The 27,691-nt window shown below is 43.3% G+C and overlaps 10 protein-coding genes across 10 annotated transcripts; 4 read left to right on the top strand and 6 right to left on the bottom strand.

Annotated features, from left to right (window-relative positions):
- Positions 1-216: 216 nt before the first annotated feature.
- EAE97_002176 (uncharacterized protein) lies at positions 217-3,088 on the bottom strand. Its single transcript, XM_038872687.1, has 5 exons — positions 2,991-3,088; positions 2,349-2,928; positions 1,811-2,298; positions 1,132-1,760; positions 217-1,076 (listed from the first exon to the last, which is right to left on the bottom strand). Exons 2-5 carry the CDS (start codon positions 2,865-2,867, stop codon positions 343-345), a joined length of 2,370 nt encoding a protein of 789 aa, XP_038735893.1. The 5' UTR covers positions 2,868-2,928; positions 2,991-3,088; the 3' UTR covers positions 217-342.
- Positions 3,089-5,158: 2,070 nt separating this feature from the next.
- EAE97_002175 (uncharacterized protein) lies at positions 5,159-7,483 on the top strand (the record flags this gene model as incomplete). The annotated part of the gene is made up of 6 exons (XM_038872686.1): positions 5,159-5,181; positions 5,243-5,607; positions 5,662-5,942; positions 5,997-6,601; positions 6,656-6,922; positions 6,976-7,483. The coding sequence occupies 6 exons, from the start codon at positions 5,159-5,161 to the stop codon at positions 7,481-7,483; spliced, it is 2,049 nt and encodes a 682-aa protein (XP_038735892.1).
- A 345-nt stretch (positions 7,484-7,828) lies between these two features.
- EAE97_002174 (uncharacterized protein) lies at positions 7,829-9,085 on the bottom strand (the record flags this gene model as incomplete). The annotated part of the gene is made up of 5 exons (XM_038872685.1): positions 7,829-7,887; positions 7,949-8,066; positions 8,195-8,301; positions 8,797-8,961; positions 9,064-9,085. The coding sequence occupies 5 exons, from the start codon at positions 9,083-9,085 to the stop codon at positions 7,829-7,831; spliced, it is 471 nt and encodes a 156-aa protein (XP_038735891.1).
- A 3,297-nt stretch (positions 9,086-12,382) lies between these two features.
- EAE97_002173 (uncharacterized protein) lies at positions 12,383-15,186 on the bottom strand (the record flags this gene model as incomplete). The annotated part of the gene is made up of 3 exons (XM_038872684.1): positions 12,383-13,357; positions 13,421-14,964; positions 15,021-15,186. 3 exons carry the CDS (start codon positions 15,184-15,186, stop codon positions 12,383-12,385), a joined length of 2,685 nt encoding a protein of 894 aa, XP_038735890.1.
- A 760-nt stretch (positions 15,187-15,946) lies between these two features.
- On the bottom strand, positions 15,947-17,165 carry EAE97_002172 (uncharacterized protein; the record flags this gene model as incomplete). Its single annotated transcript, XM_038872683.1, has 5 exons — positions 15,947-16,522; positions 16,584-16,723; positions 16,779-16,808; positions 16,859-17,017; positions 17,072-17,165. The coding sequence occupies 5 exons, from the start codon at positions 17,163-17,165 to the stop codon at positions 15,947-15,949; spliced, it is 999 nt and encodes a 332-aa protein (XP_038735889.1).
- A 1,208-nt stretch (positions 17,166-18,373) lies between these two features.
- On the top strand, positions 18,374-19,025 carry EAE97_002171 (uncharacterized protein; the record flags this gene model as incomplete). Its single annotated transcript, XM_038872682.1, has 3 exons — positions 18,374-18,403; positions 18,525-18,691; positions 18,857-19,025. The coding sequence occupies 3 exons, from the start codon at positions 18,374-18,376 to the stop codon at positions 19,023-19,025; spliced, it is 366 nt and encodes a 121-aa protein (XP_038735888.1).
- Positions 19,026-20,714: 1,689 nt separating this feature from the next.
- On the top strand, positions 20,715-23,028 carry EAE97_002170 (uncharacterized protein). Its single transcript, XM_038872681.1, has 2 exons — positions 20,715-22,575; positions 22,717-23,028. Exons 1-2 carry the CDS (start codon positions 21,208-21,210, stop codon positions 23,002-23,004), a joined length of 1,656 nt encoding a protein of 551 aa, XP_038735887.1. The 5' UTR covers positions 20,715-21,207; the 3' UTR covers positions 23,005-23,028.
- Positions 23,029-23,400: 372 nt separating this feature from the next.
- On the bottom strand, positions 23,401-24,672 carry EAE97_002169 (uncharacterized protein; the record flags this gene model as incomplete). Its single annotated transcript, XM_038872680.1, has 2 exons — positions 24,472-24,672; positions 23,401-24,359 (listed from the first exon to the last, which is right to left on the bottom strand). The coding sequence occupies exons 1-2, from the start codon at positions 24,509-24,511 to the stop codon at positions 23,401-23,403; spliced, it is 999 nt and encodes a 332-aa protein (XP_038735886.1). The 5' UTR covers positions 24,512-24,672.
- A 241-nt stretch (positions 24,673-24,913) lies between these two features.
- EAE97_002168 (uncharacterized protein) lies at positions 24,914-26,337 on the top strand (the record flags this gene model as incomplete). The annotated part of the gene is made up of 4 exons (XM_038872679.1): positions 24,914-25,144; positions 25,192-25,284; positions 25,372-25,734; positions 25,972-26,337. 4 exons carry the CDS (start codon positions 24,914-24,916, stop codon positions 26,335-26,337), a joined length of 1,053 nt encoding a protein of 350 aa, XP_038735885.1.
- Positions 26,338-26,866: 529 nt separating this feature from the next.
- On the bottom strand, positions 26,867-27,680 carry EAE97_002167 (uncharacterized protein; the record flags this gene model as incomplete). The annotated part of the gene is made up of 4 exons (XM_038872678.1): positions 26,867-27,378; positions 27,444-27,460; positions 27,520-27,559; positions 27,620-27,680. 4 exons carry the CDS (start codon positions 27,678-27,680, stop codon positions 26,867-26,869), a joined length of 630 nt encoding a protein of 209 aa, XP_038735884.1.
- Positions 27,681-27,691: the final 11 nt, after the last annotated feature.

Raw genomic sequence — 27,691 nt, 5'->3', positions numbered from 1 at the left:
GTATAATATGAAAATGCAAAAAGGCAATGGGAAGGTATTTTGGCGAAGCTAGACGAGACAAGGCAGTTTAGCTGGGGGCGTGTTTGGCGTTTTATAAAATTGCATGCGTAATGGTTTAGATACTTATTGCATACATATACCATTGCTACATGAATGATAATCATTTTTGGGGGGATTGCCATCTTTAGATTATTGCTTCTTTCTTTATATTATTACGCTATCCTGGCTTATTGTGTGTGTATGATAGCGATGGGTATCGATTCAACCGTGTTTCTATTTATCTCTATATCCCTATTTCGACACATTCTCCCTTCCCAAACTCTCGCTACTCCAACCTTACCCTTATCCCACGAACCCTAAGCCCCTAATCTCCGGATCATCTTTAAAAGCAACTTTAACATCTTCCTCTCCAATCCCCAACCGAACCTTGCCCATCCTCTCGGCCTTTCTCACTTCTATCCCTATGACACCCGCCTCCATTAATCCTATTGCCGCCTCGCTCATTCCCTGAACTCTTGCCCCTTTCCCTGCTTGTTTTACTCTGGTTCTGTCTCCATTATTAACGCCTCCGGCCGCCCCAGCACCCGTAAGCAAAAACCCTACTACACTGCCCCCTGTATCCAGCTTCGCCATCCTCCTGCACTCATCGACCACCTCTCCCACAAGACACTCCCCTGTCCCCGCCCTCCTCAATCTCAATACCAACGCAGCCAAGAACATTTTCGTCGCCAACGGTAATGCTCTCAAATACTGTTGCAACGGACTCGTCGTCGCTTCATTGATAGCTTTCTTGACTGTCGCTATGCTAACCACACCTTTCCCTCTCTTTTCTTCTTTACCCGGTGTTTTAGAAGGTGTGTTCGGGATGGAGAGTGATTCTGATTCGGCGATTTCGACGGCACGACGACAAATATCAAGGGCACGACGAGCATCGCCGGATACGGAGGCGACTTTGCGAGAAGCGAATTGGATAGCGTCGGGGTGGATTAGGTGGGCGGGAACGTCGGTTAGACGGGAGGTTATGATTGTTTGGAGCTGCTCGTGGGTATACCCTGGGAAGGTTATACGGGTTAGACCTAAAATTAAATGTCAGCTGCAGTTGAACGAAGACGAAATGACAGTTCGACATACCGAGACGTGAAGAGATTTTGTTGGAAAGGGTACGCTCAGGCAAATCCATGGTATTAGCCACAGCGAGTACGATCAGTTTGGAATGTCTCAGACCAGGCCAGTTGAAAAAATTGTACATGACGCTTTGGTTCTTCGTTACCAGTTGGTCTAATTCGTCCATCAAGACAACGCATGGCTCTCTTCTTGGGGATGGTTTGCTGAATTCTCTTTCCAATAAATCCAATGCGTGACTTGGACTCACACGGTCTCCTTTCAGGGCTTCCCATAACAGTGCATAAGATTGATGCGGATCGGTGACTTTCATTCCGTTGATCTCGACGAAAATAAAAGGATCTAATTCATCGGCTGAGACAGATGCATTAAGCTGTGCGACAACTTCCCGTACCGTTGCAGTCTTTCCGGTTCCCGGAGTTCCAGAGATATATATACATGAGCCAGTACCATCTGTAATAGCAGCTGCAAGATGTGTGTATACTGATGAGAATTCTTCTTCACGACAGGGAAGGGTATCAGGAACGGATGAAACGTGAAGACGCGATCGAGCTGTTTGAAATGGAGAAGCATTAACTGATGGTGAAAGCATACGCATTCCTAAAGGCGTAAACTCTAGTGGCTTCTTAACGACAATCCTACAAATACCGTCAGCATGAATCTTTTTGATCAAATTCCAATGACGAACCGTTTGTGACTGGGAGTAAGTAGCTTGGAGGGCGTGCGTGGTTTTCGCGGGGTTATAACTTTGGTAGTCTTTTGCCTTTTCCTTGGTGTTGCTAAGATTTCTTCATCCACTTCATAATCTTCATCATGCTCAGATGCCACGCTTGCTTCATTATCCTCATCGTGCTTCTTTTTCTTCTTGAGATAAGGAAGAACAGGCTTCTTTCTCTTAGTGTTTGGTAGACTATTTTCGATCTTCTCGATCAATTGTTCAACACTTTCCTCCGTGTTATGGTATACATCATCCCATACGAATTCCTCTGTATATGTGACAGATTTGCTGTGTAACCCTCGGCGGCACATAAATGTTTTCCCATTTTCTTTTCGATTTCTAGGTATTTTCCCTGTTGGGAATTTGGCTTTGAATGCTTCCTCTGAAAGGATGGTAGCTACGCCATTGATGGTCGCCAGTGAAATTGTATCGAGATCAGAAGAAATGTAGAGCTCATTCTATAGTAGTTAGCCACAGGAAGCAGGATGTAAGTATTGTATCTACTTACTTCTAGAAAATCGGATCGCTTCTTCGTTTTATTGTGAATGTCATTTGGGCTACAGAACCACCAAATATTGGCCTTCATTATATCATGGTATGATTCGGCATTTTCGTCATAACCCTCATCTTCTTCAAATCCTGAGATAATTCCAACCCAGTTTGTATTCGAAGTATCGTTATTTATCAAAACACAATCTGCAATCCTGCAGACCGTTTTTCCAGCCCTGGCACCGACAATCCTCTTAGCTCCCGTACCTTTCGAAAGCCGACGCGTTCTCTTAGCTGCTGAACTTTTGCCTCCTTCATCATTGGTCTGCGAGGGCGAAGCGGCTTCTTCAGAAAGCTCATCGTCGTATATCCATTGCCATTCAGCCTCTTCGTCCGAGTCCTCATCTTCATCCGAATCCTCCTTCACCGTGCGGCCAGCTACCAAACGTTTTCTAGCATTCTCAGCTTTCTCTAATCGTGTTTTTGCATCTGTGGGTAAGATTGACTTTGACGGAGGTAGTATTGGAGTTGGTGACATCTTAAATATGGCATGTGTTGTTGATTGACCTTTTTGAGTTTAGGTAATGCAAAGCTTGAACCTTTCATTCCATGTTTTATTTAACCTTGTACCTGAAATTAGTGGAGTGCGGGGAAAGCTTACCATACTACCTACATACGTCCGTATGTATACGGTATGGATGGCTTTTCAGGGGTCTCATCTCATCTCATCTCATCACTTCCAACATCATCATAAACAGCTATAAACACGTATGTCTTTCTTATATCTAGGGATGAACTGATGATGGATACTTCATTGCTGTTATGTTGATATGTATAGGAAGCACTGTAAATACATGATACATACCTAGTACCTACTCAATGTGGAACTCCAAGGCCTTGAAGTCCCTCATCTCTGATTTCTCATCTCGAAATACATAGAGGTAGAGGGTCATCTCAAGGGTCCACGTGTGACAAACAATATGAATGGTCCATATTGCTCTAGCTCGAGTCTAGCCTCCCAAGATAGTGATAGTGGCTCAATGCGGCCGATCTTCCGTGTTCCCCGACGCTAACAACAAGTTGACCTTGAGTTTATAATTTGTCTTTCCTTTCGAAGATCCTTCTTCCCACAATCCTTATTATTTTGCGATTTTTGAACGCAACTTTTCCACATTGTATCACAATGTATCAACATACCTCAAGAATATGTCCCATCATTCAAAGAATCTTCTTTATATGACCGCTTACAATGACTTTTCTTTTCCAAAGAAAGATGTCCTCTTGGACTCTGGTTTCTTTTGGCCGTGACAAGCCATGGAGGAGAACTTTCTCTTCCGACCATGGGTAGGTACATCCTCAACCTGTTCAATCCTGAGGTTAATAAGAACAATGCTTGGGTATCCTACATGACACCATGGACTAATGAGAGACACAGGTAAGAGAGCCAATACTTTTGTTGTAGGTTCTTCCACAATTTCTTTCTGTCACATTTTAAGTCTATCCAAAAGAGATCAACAAACATGCATCTCTGTACTCAATCCACCAAGCCAGACTACCTGGTAGGTAATAAATGTACCGTCAATCATCAAACTTTTATATCTTGTGGACTGCATATGCATGCTTGAAGTCAAAGTTTACAAATTGAATTTGTATATGTGGACTTGGACAAAGTCAAACATAATGATTGGTTCAAAGAAGATACCCTTTGCCAAATATCTTAGGACTTCTCTTTCATGCACGTGGCCCAAGTGATCCATGTTGAGCGTTTGTGGTTATGCGCGGATAGATGCATATGGATTGGAGTCACATAGCACTTTACGCGCGTTTGTACGATCGATAGATCTTCATACGAGACAGATTTTCAAGATTGACTTTCATCTGAAAACATTTTCTTTTCATATAGTTATCGATATTCTCATGTTGAAGTACGCAAGCCAAAATTCAAGAAGACTCACATCATTACTGCAGTATTTCTGTTACTTGCGTAATTTCTGAGAAGTAGCCAGCATCTCAATAACAATTCACTGATGGTACAATAGGTCTTTTTCCTCTTGGATTCTCACCGGGTTTTCCCCGCGATAGAGGCCAACTGGCAAGTTCAGCCATTGAAAACTGGACTGTTGAGGTAAGAGAAATAGACAACCTTTTCCACTTCGTATCATTCACATTTCACCTTGGAAGTTGTAACGAATATTATTACTTGAAGTCTCGTCATATATTCGAAGATCAGAGTTGATACCCACAAATGGCAATTCGAATCACTTTTTTCTCTCTTTCCTCTCTGGCTCTTCACCGCTTTACAACAGACATTAATGGTGAATTTGAGAAAGAAGGAAGTTCCCGTCATTTTATTCTTCACTCGCCTAAGTTTCTAATTTGAAATATTGGAAAGAGCGTGACTTTCTTCCTTCCTCTTTGGTTGCTGTTGGATATTATTGTCAACCTAAAATCTCGCCACTTTCAATCCCTTTCCCTTTCCCATTTCACTTTCCACTTTCTTCCTCAATCTCTTTTTCACAACAACAGCCCCAATTTCTGATTCATATTTTTTCCTTCTCCAATCGAGAAATTGTGTCTATCTTGACATCACTGCTGTTACTATCAAATTCTTCTTCAAATTGTCTCAACCTTTCGATCAAACTTTCAATTCTTCCCTTCACACAGTTCAATCCTATTCTATTTCTGTTTTGAATTAGTTCAATCTTACATTTTGCGACTGGTCTGATCGTCTCATAATCTTTAAGTGTGCTAGATCGTGTGCCACTTCTTACAATCACTCGTCGTCGTATTCCTTATCAAAGAAAGAGGTATCGAATACAGATCGACAAGATGTCTTCGAACAAGCTCGCGACGTATGCATAGTTTTGTTCTCATCATATTGATTCAATCGAGTATACAGCTAATATTTACTAGTTACGAGACGTACAATGCCGCCGCTTGGTGTGCGGAATCAGAGGCGGGCGATTTTGAAGAAGTGCCTGTGCCGGCAAATAATGTCGAAGTTAGACCTCCTGTCGTCCGACAGGAATTTCCTAGATCGACTTCGGTCATTAGAGGAACTAACACCGGTAGAGGTGGGCGCGGTCGTAGCATTAATAATGCTACCCGCGGTCGTGGTCGTGGCACCGACAGCACCGTTCGTGGACGCGGGCGTGGAACAATTGATGGTGGTAGCGGCCGAAATGGCAGCCACCGCGGTGGCGGAGTCACTCGAGGTAACTCGAGGGGCAATGCTGGCCGTGGCGGGCACCATTCCGTACCCACGGGACGTGGTAACGGTACGTTACACAATTCACGACTATATTGCCATGAAGAATGCTAATAATTATTAGGACGATTGTTCGAGATTGCTCCTCGGGGAGGACATTCTCGCGATGGTACTGGCTCTTCTAGCCACGCACCTTCAGATAACCATCGTGCCGACCAGGAATTACCTCGCCGTCTGGTTAAAAAAGTCAGAGAGCCAGGTCTCAATTCAAGCACTGGTTGGGCCGTCCCAGCTGGTCTCATGACTGAAGCCAAGAAGTTGCAACTTGAGAATGAACAAAGCTCACGCACCAACACAGCACTTTTCTTGGAGAAACCTCTTGACGGAGAGGTATTCTCAGCCGTTGTGAGTCCCATCAATCTATTGCTTCAGTTGGTTGCAAACACTGATTTACTATAGGGATTCTATCAATGGCCAGTGAAGGGAATAAATCCAGAGGATTTGTTTGGCGAACAACTGAAGGACCTTGACCATCTAAAGACCAGTTGGAAAGTCTTTATCCAGTGGAATTGTGCCCGCAGCTGGCTAGCAATCTCTGCATTGCCACCATCCACTCAAACCACCATCATTGAAGTCATTAAAGGTATTCGACAAGCTGCTGATAGTGCCCATACTCGCATTAACATGGAAGAAACTGTTTTTATTGTTGTACCACCACGATTTTCTACTGAGTCTACTCTCCTCGAAGCATCTATCAGCTTTGTTAAAGACCAAAAGCGTGCCTCTGGTATCAAGTTCTCTAAGATGTCTTCCAATGAAGAATTGAACAGACAGACCCCACGTCGCTCGTTAAAGGTAGAAGCCACGGTCGAGAAGTTCCGTACGGTGTTGAGCAAGTATCTTAACGAGCTCACTCATATCAAAGACCGTATGCAGATGCGAGTGCACTTTGGAGAGCTACATCTTACACGCTGGCAAACAGTCCTGATTGATGGCGAGCAAGATTGGGATGCTTTCACGAAGATGATGACTCGTAAAGGAGCTAGGGGCGTATTCGAAAAAGCGTAAGTTTACGGTATACCAGAAGTTTACTCACGAGCTGACATATACTTACTTAGTGTTGATCCTCAAGCTGTCATTCACATGATGGCTGATGTGAAGTCAAAACTTGACAAGTTTATGGTTTGGAGCAGCACGGACTACGACTTGCAGGACGTGAAGCCGAAATTCGTTGCGATCCTCGCCGTACAGAATTCATCAGGCCAGATGTTTGAGATTCAGGCAGACATTGACACGGTCTATGGCGGATATCAATGTGGTGTAGTCAAAGTTGTCGAGGAAGAACGTCGCAACAAGTGCGTAGAGATTGTGACTGTTGACATTGAGTAAGTTGATGATCCTCGACTTCTTGATCACCTACTAATAAAGATAACCATAGACAAGTTGATTGGACCATTGAAATCATCAGTGAGACAGCCGGCACCGTAGTCGACAGCTCATTTCAAGACTTGGTTCAAAGTTGCTTGCAACCATATGTTCGCACGGGATTGAACACTCGAAGAATGGAGGAGCGTAAAGACAAGTATGGATTCGTATATCCTAGAATTACCCCCCGTGTTCAGGCTGGTCTACGTGTCGAGAAGGTTACACTTCAGAGCATCTATAGGTTCAAGACCCAAAAAGGTGGTTACTGCCTTGAATTCACCATCAACAGAAACTGGGATGGTTTAAGCACTGTAGCAGAGCCAGATGTCTGTGCCGGAGTCACAGTTTTTCATGATCTTTGGGATACAGATATGGAAGCAAATGATCACACGACGATGGTCCGCGACTGGCAGAGAGATATGAGTAACTTCTTTCCAGCCGGGGGATTCGAAGATTTTGTTGAAGAGCTCGATGGACTCCTCTTGAGTTTCCATCATTCTATGAACGAAAGCAGAGCTTAACCACCAGATCGATACTACACACCAAGTGCTTTCATAATTTTACTATTCGAATTTACTTGGCAAGTCTCTTCGAAGGAATCACCTCTCCGATCTCACTTTTAAGTTTGATTAAATCAACTCTTTCTTATTTCTTTTTGCTGCCATATTCGAATGAGAGCAATCATCATCGGAATTCCACTCTGCCTAAATACAGCCTGCACTCTACAGCGAATTCTTCAGACTTGGTATTTCCCTCGACTTGACTGATCCGATTTTAGTGGTGTCTCGAACGAATTGAATTCTTTACGAGATTATTTGAGTTTTGGCATTTCATTTTTCTTCTTTCCCATCCATGGCGCAGAGATATCAAGATGTTGAAGCTGAATCAGCACCTGGAGTTGAGCTAAGAACTTTCTGGCGTAAAACTGTACTTAGAGATTAGTCAAAAATTCATTGATTTTGTAGCCAAAATAAAAAGAAGCATACCATCTTCAACCACGCGTAGACTATTTGATTTGTTGTTGACTATAATTTCTAAATCCTTCAAATTGGTTCCAATTTCTTCAACTTTTGCTTCGTAGAATTTGGTTGCATCTTTGGTATTCTAAGGTTTGTGTGTAAGTTTCGAAGCAGTTCAAGGTACATGTGGTTTCTAGAATGGGAAAGAAGTATTATATGAATTGCAAAGGCATAATGAAGGAAGAAGGATAATGGAGAAAAGAACAATGGTACCTTTTCAACATAGAAACCAGTTCCGACATCTACAATTACATTCTCGGTATCTGCTAATTCGCCGGGAACGTAGAGGGATGTTGTGAGAGGTACGAGAATTGGTTTGCCTATTGGAATGGGAGGGATTGTTAGCTTAGTATAGTATGGGTGGGAGCTCGGCTTGTGGAAACTCGAGTGCAAGGAGAGATGAGGGGGGAGAGAGAAAGTGCTAAGCTATTTGATTGGTGGGAAGGGGAGATGCAGAGAAGTAGGTACGTAGATAAGGTGCATGTCCAAACTTTTGAGCAGTGGGCTACTATGGGCAAGAGATATCTGAGGCGATTGAGGGTAGAGAGGAGAAGAGTAGAAATATAAGAAGCTGCGCGAGGTATCCTGCTCGTCTCTTCAACCGTGAGACTGGCAAGGCTTCTTCGCCATTTCTGAAATCGCAGAGCTTCTCAAGCCCTTTTGTTCCCCTTCGATATTTCCTTCTTCCTTCCTCCAAGCTCAATCTCTCCAGCTCCTGTTCGTAGACTCGCTTTCCTCTTTCCATTTCCCACCCTTTCATTCCTCCTATTTCCCCCTCGCAACGAATAAATGAAGGAAACCACAAACAAACTTACCCTCAACAGCCTTTCCAACACCGGTACCAATACTTCTCAGACATTCTCTAAATTTACTCTGCGCAGCGCGAAGTTGTTGGAAGGAAGAGGTGAGATGTTCGAGTTCGTCGTCGAGTTGTTTCTTGACTTGGGATAATTGGGCGGTAGTGAGGGAGGTGAGATCGACTGTTGTTTGTTAGGTTTTTGGTCTGGAAGTTTGGAGGAGAGAGGGGGAAAGGAGCGGGAGAGAGCATTGCAGAGGGGAGAAGAAGAGGGGAGCAAACGAACTTTGTTGGCCTTTTTGCGCCATTTTTACGGGTTCTTTTGGGAGGGCAGAAGGGAAATTTAAGAAAAAGGAAGCAGCAATGTATGCGGATAGTAGATGGCGGAGTTTGAGAGCTTCAAGTGCGAAATGAGTGGTGGGATGGAGACTATCAATTTATTTTGAGACGAGGAGATGGATGGAGCTTTATGAGGTGAGGTTTGTGATTAGTCAGCTACGTGCCCCGCGGTGTGGTGAGTGGATGTTGAACGACAATATAAATTAAGTCTCCTCTGTAGATTTACATGATTGAGTATTGGACTGGATGGGATGATGAGTGTTTATGGTAATAAAACCAAGTGGTTGTATCTGGTGCGGGTGATGAAATATGGAATTGGTATTATTCTCTAAGAAAACATTGATTTATGTGCTTTGGGAATTTCATCTGCCCTGGAAGAAAATACTCGCTGTCATTAATGGCAAAGTTATGATGTTTACTGTCCATTCCGTGTTAAGCTCTCTCAGAGTGTTAACTGTTGGACGCTCATGTAAGCCTTTCGTCAAAAGATGAAGGTGCAATATGGCAAAGTACATCACGGATTCTCAAGCTGAAGGGCAAGAACTTATTCCAGTGGTCTAATATTCGTTGCCATGAGATCTTGGTTGTTTTTAGTGACTGGAACGAAGAGGGATTAGTCTTATCAATATTTGGTCTGCGGTCTAGTCTGTTCTGGAAGATTGAGTACAATTGGAAAGTTTTGGTGTCTTTCATACTTCATCATGGCTCATTTCATCTGCGGAGAGCTACACTTAGTCGCAATTTCTTCTTCTTTCAGTATTTCATGAAGATAAAAGATAGAGAATGATTGCAATGCTTCTCCAATATTGTGGCTTTTGATGAGCCATCTACCTTATATTCTTTCTTGACAAAGCTCTGTTTAGAAAATTCAGCCAGAACAGAAGGATGCTAGAGAGCCGTTCACCCTCGCTGTTTTACATGCTGGTAGGAAAACGGTGTGATATTGTTCACGTGGAAACTCGTCATTCCCAAGCTTCCAAGAAAGATCTGGATCTTTGGATTCCTTTCACCGGGTATTAAAACCTATATGTGTTGAGCTCATGAGCCTGTGGGTACAACCGATACAAACCTTCAAAAACAGCTCGAGCAATAATTTACCCTGACAAGATTCAGATATAAGAATGATGAATAACTTCCCGACCTAAATCAAATTCGTGCACCGAGAAAGAGGAGAGTGGAAATGTAGAGTATTTAGTTTTTTGAATGTGAATCTCGACGCATCTCCACCAACCCTGTCCTTCTCCCATGGTCCCTCTCTCCCTATCCTCTTTCTTTGATCTAGGCTTGCGACCTTTCTCCCCAATTCCTCGAGTTCCAAGTTCCACGTGTGACATAGCCTCTAACCTCTCTCACGCAAACCTTTAAATGCAAGCCCCCCTTGCCTAATAACCTTAACAAAGATATCAGTCCCACAACTCCTCTTCCAGATACATGCACATACAAGAACGAGATCTTACTCTCCAAAAATATACATACATACATGTCATGTAGCATCCTCTCTCCTCTCCAGCTTAACCTAACCCAACACAACCCATTTCAACCGCACCTGCAACGAAACTCATAAAAAAGGAGTCGAATAGGAACATAACTGAATTCAGTCTTCCGTAACTAAATCACTACACATCCTCCCATCCACACCAATTACACAATAGATCAAATCAATAAACCAAATGAATCCGATCTCCCACCTAATAATAGAACCCAGAAGTAGAGTGGATATATAGACCAAACACTGTCTATCTATCTACCGTATGAGTATTGTGGCGCGCGGTCGGGAGGGGGATGGAGGAAGATATTTAGAATCCATGAGTAAACGATTCTCCATAACTATAACATATGGATCTCCACCCTACATTAGAGTAGCTCTGCATCATTAGACACATTTTGATAAGATCCATACGCAAATAGATAGGAATACAATCCTCTATATACATATCCTACACGTCTTCACTTCACACCACAGCAGCTCAGAATCCTCAGATCACTCCAAATAAAAAGCAATCACAATGAAACATAATGACTCCATAGATCCACCATTCTCAGAGAGAAACAACGATTCATCTCTTTCATCTTAGACTTTACAACTTGCATCTTTCATCATTACTCACACAAATGTAAACATAAACACAACTGATCATTCACAAATTGTACATCCAACCGCGAGAATAAGAATGAAAGAGATGGACTAATACAACATGTTATGCACAACGCAAAAATCAAAATCAAAACCTAAACTTCAGCTAGCTTATCACACCATCCCCAGCATTCTCACCACATGAGAATGTCCATCTTTCATACTCAAGCATCTTCAAAACTCAAATCAAATCAAATCAAATCAAGCATATCATTATCCAACACCACTTCCTCTCCACCAATAAACATTCCCTTCTCTCCCACCCTCTTACCCTCATCTCCATCCCCATCCCATCCCCATCCCATTCCCATACCCAGCCAAAGTTAATCCAACCAACTAACTCCCTACTCATCATTCCAATCTTCAATCAATCTTAAATTCATCTTCATCCCCATCCATCTCCACCTTCATCTTCATCTTCATCCACCCATCTCCATCACACATGTGAAAAAAAATCCACGCTCATATGTAATTTACTCCAATACTTATCTCTAGAAGAAAAACTCCTTATGTCACATCACGTCACATACATCACACACATCACACACATCACACACATCTCACTCTCACTCTCACTCTCACTCTCACTCTCACTCTCACTCTCACTCTCACTCTCACTCTCACTCTCACTCTCACTCTCACTCTCACTCTCACTCTCACTCTCACTCTCACTCTCACTCTCAATCTCAATCTCATTCTCATTCAATCATTCACTCATACCCATATCCATATCCATATCCATATCCATATCCATATCCCGATTTTCTTTCCTTTTTCTCAAAGTTTATCTGTCATCACATTACATCACATCAATCATCTCTACTCTATTCTTCATCTCTAACTACATACTGCCTTTCCTTGGCCTGTATAGAATAGCATAGCAAGCATAACACTATTACCAAGATACCCCCTCTTCAAATCAAATCAAATCGACTCATCTCATCTATCCATTGCCCCATCACACTACACCACACAACACCACGCAATCCAATCTCGTAATCACACATAAAAGTTGTATCTAGATAGATTGACTAGAATTCCAAGTTTCACTAGAAATACAAATCCCACACGTGGGTGGGCCCTCTCAAAGGATTCACTACCCCAGTACTCCTCCCCTCTATTTAATTCTACTCTACCCAACACTCTTGATAACAAGCTCCTTATACATAGCTTTGATATCCTCCACATCCCCTCTCAATTCATTAACCTCCTCGCTCTTCTCCCCCAACAATTCAAGCGTGACTTCATACCTCTCCTTAACCCCCTTGATCTCTTCCTCCAACGCCTCGACTTTCTCCTCTAATCCCCTCTTAACTTCGACTTCCTTCATCAGCGCTACAATCTCTGTTCTCGCTTCATCTCTCTGAGCAATTAATCTAGCAACCTCCTCTTTCGTCGCCACTTTTTCACTCTCCAATTTTCTTACCGCGGAACTCATTCTCTCAACCAATTGGACTGTTGGACCGGCACCAGCAGTCGAAGTCGAAATGATATCATGAATAGTTTGTTGAGGAGAAGAAGAACGATGGGTATCAAAGAAATCATCATGATCCAACGTATGAAGACTTGGAGTTTGTGGTTTAAATTCACTTCCACCCGTCCCATTAGTTGCAATAGAATTTAATGAAAAAGAATGCGTCAAAGAAGCCGTAGAGTCATGTCTGACCGGAGTTCCCGGATCTGGCGATTTCGATGTTGGCTGTCCAGATTGACGACGTCCTACGAATCTTTCTGATGTTACCAAGTCACCAGTTGTAGATCTAGCTGATGGTCTTCTTGATTGCATATTTTGTAGACCCAGGTATTCCGATGTCAAGCCTCTTCGACTTGATGCTACGGGTGACTCTCCACCTCCACGACCATTAAGAGAGACTTCTTCCAGCCATTTCTGTTTTTCTTCTAATAGTCGTTGTTGCATCTCAGAGTTCCATGTCTGCTTCTCATCCTCAAATTCGGCTTTAGCTGAAACCAATGCAGATTCTGCTTCTTCAACACGCTTTTTGAGATCATCTAATTGAGCAGTCCGTTGGGAAAGTTCTTGTTGAAAGTTAGGTAATTTCGACCTAGTTTCTTCCAATTCATCTTCATTACGTTTCGCTTTGAGTGTCTAGATTTGATTAGTTATATTTCACGGCAATATTCACTGCAACAATTGAACGCTAGTACATACCAATTCACGAGCTTTTCGCCTAACATCAGCTTCTCGCTTAGTCGCCTCATCCCTCTCTTTTTCTAAGCTAGTTGCACGTGCCGTCAATGAAGCTTCAATACCTTGCCAATTCTCACTGGCAACGGCATATTGTGTTTGTAAAGTCTCGATCTGACGTAAAAGTTTCGCTTGTGCATCACCAGTTGCACCAGTTGAAACTTCCTCAGCTCTCGCTCTCATCATCTCTAATTTACTCTCCAACATTTGTTGTTCATTTTTCATTTCAAGAGCTGCAATGCGAGCATTTTCAGCCTCTCTATCCATCTTCTCTCTGAGCTCTTTAATCTGTATTTGTGCTCTATCATTGACGAGTTGCTTCTCGATTTTGAGATTGGAAATATCATCCTCCAATTCAGCAACACGTTTCTTCTCGGCTTGCAAGGCCTCATTGGCGACTTTTGCTTCTGCTTCTTTCTCTTCAGCAGCGTCATTTTCGAGTTGTTCTTTGAGGTTGGCGATGACGGTATCCTTGGTATCCCGCTCAATCTTCACCGCGTCGAGTTCCTTTCTGAGTCGATTGATTACATTATTCCTTTCACTGAGACTCTTCTCAGCGCCCTCGGCTCGTTTCAAGCGCTCTGCCAGAGATGCAGCTTCCTTTTCGGCCTTTTCTTGTCTCTTTTTGATTTCCACAACTTCTTTATTATCCTCGAGAATTTTGGCACGGAGTTTTTTAATAGTGGTCATATGAGTTAGTTCTTTCTTAGACAAAGCCTGACCTTCTTCCATGAGTAAAATGACTTGCTGTTCTTTCTCGGCCAATTTTTTCTCCAGACTTCCAGGTGGTGCAGCAGTCTTGGCATTGTTAGCTGACTCTAGACTTTCTTTTGCTAAGTATTTTAGTTTTGCCTGAAGCGCATCAACGCGCTCTATGTAACCATGAATTTCCTCTTGCCTTTGTAATTCTGAGGTTTCATAGTCTGATTGTAATTGAATAAGAGCTGCCTCGAGTTGCGCTGGACTTTTTGATGTCGAAACCGCATCAGTTGCTGGAGTAGTTGTGGTTGGTTCGTCGAGAGATGAACTGACTATAGTATCATTTTGTGGAATAGAGTCAATAGATGCCCTAGGTATACTAGAGGTGGTGGAATCTGTTGACAAACGAGACGTGGGTTCGGCTTCCAAGGCAACAACTACATTGGGTGATGCTTGCTGCGGTTCTGTAGTTGTCTCTGGAGTTGGTTCGACGACTGGAGTACTCGATTGAACCTCCACCGTAGGTACCGCAGGTGCATCTGAATCAATGGTACTCGCGACTGTAGTGGACCCAAGGTCTTGAGAAATTGGGTTCGTAGCCTCATCTCCTCCTAGATTAGAAGTCGCATCTGAACTCTGCCTTGGACTTTCCCCGACCGTAATTGGACTTCCAGTCCTCGAAGGAACATTCGAAGAAGTTGATTGTGTGCCAGCCTTCTGTGCATTTTTTGCAGCTACTGCCCTTGCCAGACGTTCTTGTAATCGATCGTTTGTTCTATTACTACTATTTGATGCGCTTCGAGAAATTGCTTGAGGAACGGTCAGATCAATGCGGATCCCAAGGACTTTGAATGAATTTACATACCTGCCTCTGTTTTTGCAGCACTTGTATTGCCAGCTGCAGGAGTTGGTTTGTTTGCTTGACCTTCCTGTCCTTCTGCCAATAAAATATCCAACCTTGATTCCAATCCTCCTACTGCTTGTGACAAGAACCCCCATCTCGAGGAACCTTGTTTCGCCGGACTCGTCATGATTTCTCAATCTTCCGAATTGAAACACGTTGCTTCCGTTGATTGTTGAATATGATCAGATCATACATTGCATTTCATGACCCAGAAATCGGAAATGGTTGTAGCCTCGTAGGACAAAATAGTTTTTGGAATTTGATTTTAGGAAATTTAACTCCCAGCAGCCCTTGGATTGGATGGATAATATTGCGAAATATATCTTGGGTATCTTCGCATATTTATCCGTGAGAAGAAAAAGTACGTATACTTCATTAAAGTGTATACTCACTTTGAATCTTGCTTGCGTATTGCCGTGGCTGAGACTCTTCCCTTGATACTGGACACGATTTGATTATCCAACCAATCATCATTGCGAAATAACCCTGTTGGATCTGCGCAAGGCTGGCAATGACATTTCTGGGCAAGGCAAGGCTAGAATTTCGTGGGGGTCGGGGTTATATCTTTCATTGGTCTCATCAGAACCGGTCGGTGGATATTTGAATTCAAATTGAATTTAGATCCAAGAAAAGAAAAGAAAAGAAAAGAGAAGAAATCGTTAACGACAAAAACAATACTGTTTCATTAATCAATATCAAAAGTTTGAGGTTGATAATAATTCATATTCTATGAGAAAGGAAAGGGTATCAATATTCATGCTGCTATGCCGTCAATGAGACAGCCATCATCTGCTCATACTCGATTCCACACTCTATTCTAACATTATTTTAGAGAGGTACAGTATTCTTGACCTGGATACATAACCAACCATCACCAATACCTTTTTTCAAACCGATTTTCTAGACTCATCTTTTGTATGTCCGTTCCTTGCTCCATTCGAAATCTTGCTATGCTCAGGGCGTGGAATAACTTCCGGAAGACTGAAGTAATGTGGCCAATGCAAAACATAATCATCCTGTCTGTCATTCAAACAATGTCGTAGCCAAATACCCCAGACCAAGTAGAAGTATGATCCAATGCCCGTCATCAAGTGCCACCAGCCATGTCCTTCGAGTAACAATCCCCATGGGAGTCCAATTTCATGTCTCCATTGTCTGACCGTCGAGCAATAATGATTGTCCAAAGACCATATACCAAAACCACCCAGAAAGATGGAAAGACCTAAGCCAACCATCAACCACATTTCTTTGAGAATTTCATATTGTCTCTTTTCATTTGCTAGACGATCGGAATGAGAAGTATCAGGATGTTCGTGAGAAAGTTCTGTGGTAGCATATTTCTTTCGAAGAGAAGGACGTATGTTCACTTCCATCACATACATGGAACGGAATAGTACGGTAGCTGTGAGAAGCGCAAATGCATTCTGATGGAAATCCGGGTCTTGAAGGTAATGATAGTAAAGCTATTGATAAGTTTGCTTTAGCATGGAAGCGTGAAGAATCTGAGGACGAATCTATGCTCACCGTTATGAATACAGACAAGAATATCAAGCTGAATGCTAATACTTGTCTGAAGATGCGGGATTGAGAGAAGGAGAAAGTCGCATAACACATCAAGCATGTAGTATAAATCATGGAAAGTTCATCTACAAGTTGCATGGGATCTGAAGCATCATCATGTCAACAATTGAATACTTTCATAGGATAAATGTAACTTACACTTCAAGGTTGAATGAAACAAGAATGACCCTTTAGCCATATTAGCTTGACTTCATGTCAAGATCAATCAACTCGCTCACCTGTTCCTACAGCTCCATAACCTAGAAAGGCCACCAAAAATACACTGTCATGATCGTATTTCAAACAATTCCGACTTCCCTTGATGCACAGCCATATGAAAAGTAGGTTGGTAAGGGTATTGACGATTTCGGCAGAGTATATAGTGGCATAATAATCCTCTATCATTCAAGGTTAGATGAGAGTAAGTAAAGACTGAGTGTGGGAGGTATTGCCTTCACACCAATTTATGGTCGAGGTTACAGGAGCCCAGTAACCTTCTTCTGGTCGCGCGGGAGGATATGGTATCGACGGGAGATGGAAACCCATTGTGACAATCACAGAGGAGGGGGTTTGTGTGTGGTGATCGCTCGTCGTGAGAGGATATATGTCCAAGATCCAAGATGCAATATCCAATATCCAATGGTTGATCGCACAAAGGCGGGGGAGGGGTCTTTGATTTGATATTGCAGCGATGAGAGACAATAATGATGGACTGAACTGAACTGAACTGAACTGAACAATGAACTATCAAAAAGATTGAAAATATCTAGATTGGTCTAAGACACACACACACATTGGATAAGATTTCTTTTAACTTTGAACTTAAAGTACCAGTCTATTCTCCTCCAGGTACTGACTGATGAAGTGTGTCAGGAAGTGAAGGGCCGACCCTTGCCGGATGGGAGAAATGCTTAAAAATGCAAATCGTCATTCCAGTCAAGGTGGATCAAATACGATGATTTCGAGCTTTCTGGACCGGAAGCTACGGGAACTAGATTGATAGAAAGGGTTGAGGACCTGAGGTTAACCTTATTGGAAGAGATATTTCGTATTGTTACATGTCTAGCATACAATAGCACGTGAAGAGGTAATTGATCAATCCACCAGATCATGAGAGAGAAGAAGTAAGACCTAGGTCGTCTATTGGCTATACATGGAGAGCAAGGTATAAAATGGTTATTGTTTGACCTATGGACTATATATACATATATACTTAGGTATATTGTCGATGCTGACTATGATCTACATGTTACCTTCATAGTAGAATGTCCAGATAGCTCTCTTCTTGTATACATTCATACATTCATGCTTTAGATGATCATATTCCATATTCATGTATGTTTTTAGAGAAACGCGAGTCAGATCAATGGTGAAGTACAATAACCGAGGTATCAAATACATGTATGTACTGTACGTACTCAGGTATATACCTGTTCCAAAGGTTGGTCTTACAATCGATCTCAATATATACTGATCCCCTTGATAGAGATATTCTCGCCTAGTACCTCAAAACATCTATTCTGCCATCAACTTCATCCTTCACCGCCTTGCTTATCGCTGTCCCTTATCAGTAAACCACATGATATTTTTGAAAATAATTCCCCACGCATATTGAAACAAGCAGACCGTGTAGCTACCAGTATTCAACGAAGCCAATATATCGAGGGAAACTGTGAAGAATCAGACACATTCTTAAACTTAAATCCAACTCTTTGACACCCACTTCTATACACATACATACATATTATACAAAGATGTCTATCTCCAACGAAGCTTTACAAAAGGTAAAACTCAAGAAGACAGAGTCCATTCCATTCCATTCCATTCCAGCCTCCTCCCCCTCCCGTTCCCTCCAAAACCTTGCTATATCAAACTCAAAAGAGGACATCACTAATATTCCCACAGCTGGTCAACGAAATTCAATCTCAAGCCATTCAAGCCGAGCAACAAATCAGCGTCGTTAAATCTCAAATTTCCCTCAAGCAACGCGAAATCCGTAAACTCCAACTCACATCCACCGAAGTATCCACGTTACCACCTGACACCAATGTATATGAAGGAGTTGGTAAAATGTATTTATATTCCTTCTACTTATGTTTCTGTTTCCGTTTCTTTCCAACTTTCATCTCCACCCGTTCTTTCTCTTACTTCAAGTCATTTTTGATTTTTTTTTCTTGTTTGTTGGAACACATGATCACTTCACCAGATATAACAAACAAGCATTAATGATTGGATAGGTTTGTTTTCAGCCCTACAGCTGATGTAGACAAGAGATTAAATCGCGAGACTAAAGACTTGAAATCCGATATTGATAATTTGGGCAAGAAATTACAGTATTTAGAAACGACGTATGAGAAGAGTACGGAGAATATTACGAGGATTCTTCAAAGTGGTGGTCGTGCTTGATGGAAAGTATCATACATGTTGGATGCTTCCTCGAGGAGGCATTTGCATTTTAGAGTTTATGAACAAGCTGTGATCGGTATGATAGTCGGCTCTCGTTAATGACCGGGTAGTTTCCCTGGAAGGATTTGGCTTGGGATGGATGATTGACTGACTGATAGTGGGATTTGGGATTTGAGGGTGTGGGGAGAGGGAATATAAATTGTGGGAAGGAGTCATCTGAACTCCTGAGTCTTTAGAGACATGCCGTAAAAACAAACAAGCTCAAAAACTTCACATCACACGTTTCCTATCTATTGAACGATAGTTTATGGTGTATGACTGAACCTCTTTCACTTCACCTAGGAGGAGCGAACAAGAGTGACGTGATGTTAGATGTGCTCGAGTAAGTGGGATATAAAGTTGTTGAATTGATACGGGTAACTACTTACTAGGTAGTATTCAGTGTCATGTGAAGAGATGATATGAAATACAAGATCAGCTCTGGTGAATGTTATTCGTTGGCATTGTCATACACGGACGGATGTCAAGATAGATTGAGCCACAGGTCCTACCATAGAAGCCATCCTCAAGTTTCAATCTTTCGAGCACTAATTTCTACCTACTCTTTCATCATAACTCATCATCCAATAATTCAAAATCCGACAGTAAGGTGTATACCTCGATTCTACACCTTCCTACTCCAAAGTTGGGGGCTAAAAAGCCCAAAGCGAATGAAATCTAAGCGCTAACCCAACCCCTCCCCTTTTCCCAATCCCTCTTTTTCGAATGCCCAATCTGTACACCATCCTCATCTCATCGCATCTCATCTCAAACAGCGTATCGCGAAGCCACCAACCCAACAACAATTTGTATATCATTTGTTTTCCCCATTGTTTCTCTCCATCCATTACTTTCCCTTCATACACATCCGGATTCTTCACAAACCAACGAACCACAATTCCACGTAAAACCTAAAACGCTTCTTCCAACGTTCGGTTACATTACAGTGGGGAAACATCCTTCAGAGCCTCAAGTGATCAAAAGTCTAAACTCCTCGATCATAGTGTTACAATGAGCCTAATCCAATCTCACCTCAAGCATTAGCATTGACATTAGCACGCGCACTTGTACCTACTTCTCTGTTAACAACTTAACACCCTACAATACCAAGCATATCGTCTATCCCTACCCACCAATCCATCATCACCATAGGATCAATTTACGATAGCTAAATTGGATTCGATGGTTTAGCTGCTTAGCTGCATATAATTGACTTCAAAGATGCAGTAGCGCAACAGTGTCCCCACTAATACCGTTAGGGCTGTACGTACAAGAATACATGGGATAGCTAACAGGAGTGAGAATTGCTCTACGATATCTGAACCATGGTAGGTATACTTGGAGAGAAACTCAGGGTATTCTACAAACCCGTTCGTGGTCATTCATTTTTGTAAATAATAATACTCATAAATGATCCAGAGATAAATCCTAGGTATATATAACAATCCAGTAAAACGTGAATTCAATACAGGGGAAAAGCAACCATAACCACCAGTCCAAGTAAATCAGTCATTCAGCCGCTCCTCGGAGGGAAGTGAGGGGGGATTTTCAACCACACCTAGGTATACACCTTAAATAAATGCAGATGCAGTAATTCCGCCAAACTCTGATCCAGTAAAAGACTCTTAAATAAGCCCATGCCCATTCCTGCTGACAAGACACCCGCTTGATTTCTTTTCCTGTCTTTTCTGCCTACGACTACTACTTCCTTCCTTCCTTCCTTCTTCTCTTCACTTCTCTTCTCTTCAATATACTAGACATCTAGTAGTTCCGTCCAAACTTCAAAAAACCCGCAGAGGGATATCCTACTGAAGATCCCCAAACGAAAAGCTCTATTTGAAGGACAAAGCAACTAGCAAGAAAGAGACGGGACTTCAAAAAGCTTATCGAACCACATTTCATCCTATCTCAACGTCGCAATCAACAGATCCCAACCCCTCGGTCGCTTCATCGCGGGGTCAGGCCGATCAACCAATCAACTAACCCATCTCCCCAGAATTCAAATCACTGTTCGAAAAATCGCATAGCATATATATCAACTTACTATTTCGAGTATTGTCTCCACATCAAGAGAATTCTACTTTTCTTTTTTAATTTTCACTCCCAAAATTAAATAAAAGAAGGAAAGAGAGAAACATAAAAAATGGCACGACACTACTACGACGACGAAGAACTCGACATCCACATTTCCCGCGAAACACGGAACCGCGACCCGGCCCCGATCCCCTACCGACGACCGCAATACCCACCCGTCCCCGCCTACCGCTACGGCACGAGCACCTACCTCACGCCCGAGATCTCCTCTGGAATCCGGCGCTCCAGATCAACCGGCAATCGGGAGCGCTCTCCCGTTTCTCCCCCTCCCCCCGCCGCCCCCGCTCCAGTCGCTCAACCAATCATCGTCGATAATTCCCGCCGCATTTACAACGACTACGACAGCGACAGCGACAGCGACTCCTCTTCCGCCTACGAATCCCGACGCGCGCGAAGCCGCTTGAGCGTTGGGGAAGTAGGAGGGCGACGCAAACATCGCAGTCGCAGCCACAGTCGTCATGTGAGTCTTTCACACAGCCATAGTCCGTCATCCTCCGGACGACCGAGCTTCACGCGCGATGATTTTGAATTGGAGCGTACGCGCGCGGAGCTCGAGCGAATTAGGCTGGAGAAGGAGAGGGAGAGAAGTGACAGATTGGTTCGGGATGGGGGGGAGCTGGCTCGGTATAGAGCGGAGAGTGAGAGGGAGAGAAATGAAAGATTGTTGCGCGAGGATATCGAATTGCGCATGACGAAGGGGGAGCTAGAACGGTACAAGTCCGAGCGGGAGCGCGAGCGCGAGAGAGAGAAGACCGAGAGGTTGTTGAGAGAAGATGTGGAGCTGCGCATGACGAAAGGAGAATTGGAGCGCATCCGATCCGAGAAAGAGATGGAGAAGAAAGAACGCATGTTGCGGGAAGAATTTGAACTGCTGTCTCTCAAGGAAGAAAAGAAGCGCATGGAGAAGGAGAAGCGCACGCAGGAAGAAAGGGAGCGGGCTGATAAGGAAATTCGTGATACATACGAGCGTATGAAGCGAATGGAACAGGAGCGACACGCTCGCGAGAAAAAAGAACACGATGAAGCCATCGAGAAATACAAGCGAGAAGAAGCCGAGAAGGCGGCTCGCGAGCGCAAGGAACGGGAAGAAATCATCGAGAAGTTCAAGAAGCAGGAAGCGGATCGTTTGGCTCGTGAGAGACACGAGAGGGAAGAGAGAGAAAAGGAATACCAGAGACGTCTGCATGAAGATCTGCATAAAGCGGGTTTGAACGAACAACAAATCGGAGCGGTGAAAGCTGGAAAGGCTCTCCCGCCTCCACAGGTTCAGATGCCTCCGCCGCCAGCAGTCCAACATCCTCCACAGTATCAAATCCAACCTGCGGCTCCGAGACCAACGTATACGAGAATGTCGAGGAAGCATTTATCGATTGAAACTCTGAGGGTTTATGGTATTTCGTATGAATTTGATAAAGAGGTATTGACCCCAATTTCCTTCCTTTGTTCCCTTTCCCTTCTATTTCCCCCTTTCTCTTTTCTCCTTCCCTTCTTCCCCCCCCCCTCCCCCTTCACCCGCCACCAAAAAAACACTCACTAACCCCCCCTCCCATCCAACCAGGACCCCGAATTCCTCCTCATCAAACGCTGGGTCCCCGAAGAAGAACAAGACATACTCTGGACACACACCCGTCAACTGCGCGAAACACGTGTTCCAGCTCACGCCCACAATCAACAACACACCATCGAATACGTCAAGGAATACGTCGTGGAGGATCGTCATAAGAAGAAACATCATCACAAGGGTGATGATTTGCAATTGGTGATTGAGAGAAAGCATAAGCATAGTCATAGTCATAGCGGGAGTAGAAGTCCGAGTCCTTTTGTTAGGTGGGTGGCTGGGAGGTAAGGTGGAAGGGGAGGGGATCGTGAGGGGGATGTGGAATGAGAAATTGATGATGTGATGGTTGGATGAAGAATGATGATGAAAGACGATTGATGAATACATGGAGTGGATTGGTTAATGAGTCTGTTTTGCTTTGACGATTTTCTTGAACTTTTTTTCTTTCTTAGATGAACTCTCATCTCTTTTTTGTGTGCTGAGCTTCTATACCCACGACATGGATCGTTATCAACGATAATTTATTTTGAATAATAAAAAACAGTCAAGCAAAATATGCAAAACATGCAAAAGTGATGTTAGTATCATGACTCCAAGTTTCAGAGGGGTATTGAAAAGTAGTAATACAAGTCAAATGGTGTGAGTAGCGAGTCCGTCTATACTCCTCCACATTTCTCTCCTTCATCAAACAACCAACTCTTGCTCGCCCTTCAAAACCGACTCGGCCCTCCTAATAAGCTCTTCATAAATGGTCCAAGCCAAAGCGGAACTAACAGCCTTTCTCCCCATCCTCAACCCCAATCCATCAAAAAGACTCTTTACCCCCTCCTCCCCCACCATCTTCTTCCCCGCCATAACCAAATTTGTATATTTTTTCGGCTGCAATTGAATCCTCGTTTTGATCGCATCAAAAGGATTCGTAATCGCCGTCGCCAGCCCTGCTGCCAATACTCCCGATCCAAAATTGATAGAAGCGCTTGTACTCCCCTTCATATTTTTGCTCAACCCCAAATCCACCTTTTCAGCCAACCCCTCAACTTGAGGCGACGAATGCACAATATGGCTCAACCTCTTCTTAAACTCTTCATAAAACAACACGTATAATCCCGCATACGGAGCATCCCTGATAGCCGTGGCACCAAACCCCGAGAAAAATCCTCGAAATCCTTCCGTGAGAAATATATCTCGTCCGGCACCCACAATCGATTTGTATGCATACAAATTCGATTCATATCTTACTTTAATAATCGTCATCGGCATGAGAATAAAGCCTGCGCCCGCTCTCGCCACAGCTCCCGTAGTCAAATTCGCTAGATTCGATAACTTGGGTAGACTGGATGAATGTGCCATGCTCTTCTGTTCCACGACCCCAATCGTCCGGAGCAAATTTGATCTTGCGACATTCTGTCGCAGAGCATTTAAACTGGTGAAGTAAATGGCGGAACCGAATCCGGTGCGGAGAGCAGAGGGAACGGTTCCCCGCCAAAAAGACCGGATGCTATTTGGTGACTGCGAGAGCTCGCGAATGGTGGTGTAGAGAGAGGCATGGTTACTTTGCTGCACGCGGGTTTTGAGAAGATCGGCGGGTTGGAGAAGAACTGCGGACAGAATTCCCGATCCTAATCCTGCTCCGAAGTGGAAGTCTGGAAGAGGAGTATGATGTTAGTCTTATGTTCTTACTGAATTGAATTGGCCTGTAAGTAGAATGTTTTTGAAGTGGCGGGGCAAATATATCCTAGCTAGACAAATACACACAAGAAGAGGATTTTTTCCCAGCATTTCCTCCACTTGACATTTCGCTTTCCTAAATTTATAATGGCATTTCGGTTGCTAATTGATGAAGGAATTGGATTCTTTTATGAATCCAGAAGTTGCTCACGTCAGGTTGCAGTATTGTGAGAGTGTAAGGGTTTTTGGGGTTGTTCAAAAAATGTTTTGTTAAAAGTTCGGGCGCTTTGATTTCTTTGATGGACGTCATTTTCTCGGAATTCCGCATGGGAATGGGGGGGGGGGGGTCTAATCAATTTGGGTGGTGATGAAGTAAGTACTAGGTATATATCACAATGGTTTCACGCGATAATAGGATATCAAGTGAAGGTATTGGATATGTATACACTTATTTATCATTGAGATAGAATACTGATGTTATACATGATAGTCTAAAGTATACAGATAACAATTGTCAGACTGAATGATAATGTTTCATCTGAAATCACAATCCCACTTTCCCGTCTTGACTGTAATCCGTTTCCATCCCATCAGAAGCTTCATCGTTTGTCAGCAGTATCGACCAATATCAATCTCAATATCACTTCACACTTCCAAAGTCCCTCTTCTCAAGAACACTAGATCTCTCACCAATTCCTCTTTGTATCATTCGAATAAGTCTTTCAAAATGGATCAAGATCAAAATTCAGAAACTATCATTGTAAGATATCATCCCATCGCCATAGACACACTACTAACTCTCTCCAGGCAATAGGACAATTATGTTCCACAGCAGACATTCAACAAAATCTTCTTACATGTCAAAAACTTGCCAAAGAAGCCTCAGAGCAAGGAGCAAAAGTTTGTTTTTACCTTTCCTTTGCTCCAAGTACCCGATCCTCAAATCTCTATGACCACCATCTCAACTCATCTCACACCAACTCCTAGGCACTCTTCCTTCCTGAAGCTACAGACTACATAACCACACCCGGCTCACCACCTACCTCCCTTTCCCTAGCTCTCCCTATGACCACATCCCCCTTCGTTCTTGGTCTCCAATCCTCTGCTAAGGAATATTCCCTAGCCATAAACGTCGGGATCCACGTACCAAATGCTTCTGGTAACAAGGTACTTAATCGATCAATTTGGATTTCTGAGTCTGGAGACATAGTGGGACAATATGATAAAGTCCACCTCTTTGATTATGCAGCTGCGGGGTTGAAGGAAAGTGATAGTGTGGAAGCTGGAAAGAAGGTTGGAGGACCGGTTGAGACGTGTGTGGGTAATGTGGGATTATTGATCTGCTTTGATGTAAGTTATACTTTTTTGGTTGTTTCGTGGACTCGAGTTTGCATGATTTTGAGTGAAGGATTGGAAAAGGAGATATCGTAGTTGATATCATCATGTGAAACGATCTTCGATACCAAGTTGGCTCTTCCGTTTCTTTCTCTTCTCCTGATCATTTTCTTCCCTTTCTTAAGCCATGCCACATTCAAACCCGTCCCCCGTGACTTCAACCCAAAAATAACACCTCTTCTCCGTTCATAGCTCCGTTTTCCCACTGCCTCCCTCCATCTCCGTACTCAAAACACCCAAATCCTCACCTATCCCTCCGCCTTCACCATCCCCACCGGTCTCTTACATTGGGAAACTCTTCTCCGCGCCCGAGCAATCGAAACCCAATCTTATGTCATCGCCGCCGCGCAAGTCGGTTCTCATAACGCCAAACGGGAAAGTTACGGACATAGTATGGTTGTTAATCCATTGGGGAGAGTTGTGCTGGATATGGGGGGTGCGGGGGATGCGGAAGGAGAAGAGAGCCCTCTTGCAAGCGGGAAATTGGGAATTGCGAGGATAGATTTGGGGAGAGTGAGGGAAGCGAGGGAAAAGATGCCGTTGATGGCTAGAACGTGAGTAATTTTTCTATTTTCAATTTATTCGGGTGGTTGCTGATAGATTGACTTAGTGATGTTTATGAGTGAGAAATGTGAAGTCAACAACCAGTAATGAACAGCCAACAATAGAATATAGACGGTATATAATAGACATAAATTTCAATATGATCATCTAAAAATGTACACCGTTTTCTTTTCCCCTACCATAAAATCCTTTTGATGCAAAGTAGTTGATATCTATGCCAACTAATCCTGTCCATTGTTGAACCCCGTTTTTGATGACCCATTTTCCGAACGTATATGCTCCATTCAATCATCAATCCGTACCCATAAAATAAGCTCCTGATCTGAAATTTATCGCTCAGTTCTTTTTTGTTCATTAGCAAAGTTCTTTTTCTCTCCTAACCATCACCCTGATCTACCTGCACTACCCCATGCCACTTAATACCCCGTATCCACACTTCCCCGGTTTCACACCTTAATTCCCCGCACTCTATCATGTCCGTTCACACCTGTACAACTCGTTCGTCGCGACCCCCACAAATGATTTACAATCCCTTCTTACCCTTCTTCTCACTTCTCTCTCTTTCCCTCTTGGCATAAATTTCAGCTGTAAATGGATCCTCAAACCTCAGTGCCAAAAGATAAACAACCAACACCTCGACTGTGAGCAAGATGCCCGCTGGCTTTCCCCACAAAAGTGCTGTACCCAAGAAGCTCATTGTGCTCCCATAGTACATTGGTGCACTACTAACATTGAACGGAAAGCCCGTCACCATCTTATCCATCAAGATTCCAAAATAATCACCGAGATATGTACCCGTGACACCAAGAGCCCACATTGAACTCAAGACGAGCGTGTTACCGGCAAGAAGAAGTCCATAAGATGCATATGTGACAAGAGGAGAGAGAAGTAATGGATGAGTAGGTTGAGAGCGAAGGGCGCGTTCATAGAGGAAATCGCGGAAGATACCGAGGGAAAAGATGGTGACGGCGAGGAAGTAACATCCATATCTTGAGTTTCCGTTGAAGAGTTTCGTGAGGATTTTGTTATGATATTCTGAAAATTGGACAATTATATCAATAGGTGCTTCTGGGCTATAAGTGGGATTGTTTCAAATGTACCTTGACGAGCGACGGTGCTGAGAGATTGGGTTAGTTTGTCATTTCTTATGAGAGAGGAGAGGAATGCGTAGCTTACTTCCAGAAGATTGGATTGAAAGCAATAGATGCTGCCGCAACTAAAAGGTCTGGTTAGTATTTTATGAAGCTATTGCTGAGATGGTTCCGTATTGACATACTTGCGAGGCTTTTCTGGTCAAAGTCGACCAGACCTTTGTTATTACCTAGGAAACTCGTCATGGTTGTAGAGT

The sequence above is a fragment of the Botrytis byssoidea genome (assembly GCF_014898295.1).
Source record: "Botrytis byssoidea strain MUCL 94 chromosome Unknown BBYS_004, whole genome shotgun sequence".
NCBI lineage: Eukaryota > Fungi > Ascomycota > Leotiomycetes > Helotiales > Sclerotiniaceae > Botrytis > Botrytis byssoidea.
Note: the sequence above shows the minus strand (reverse complement) of the source record. Positions and strands in the feature narration are given on the sequence as shown.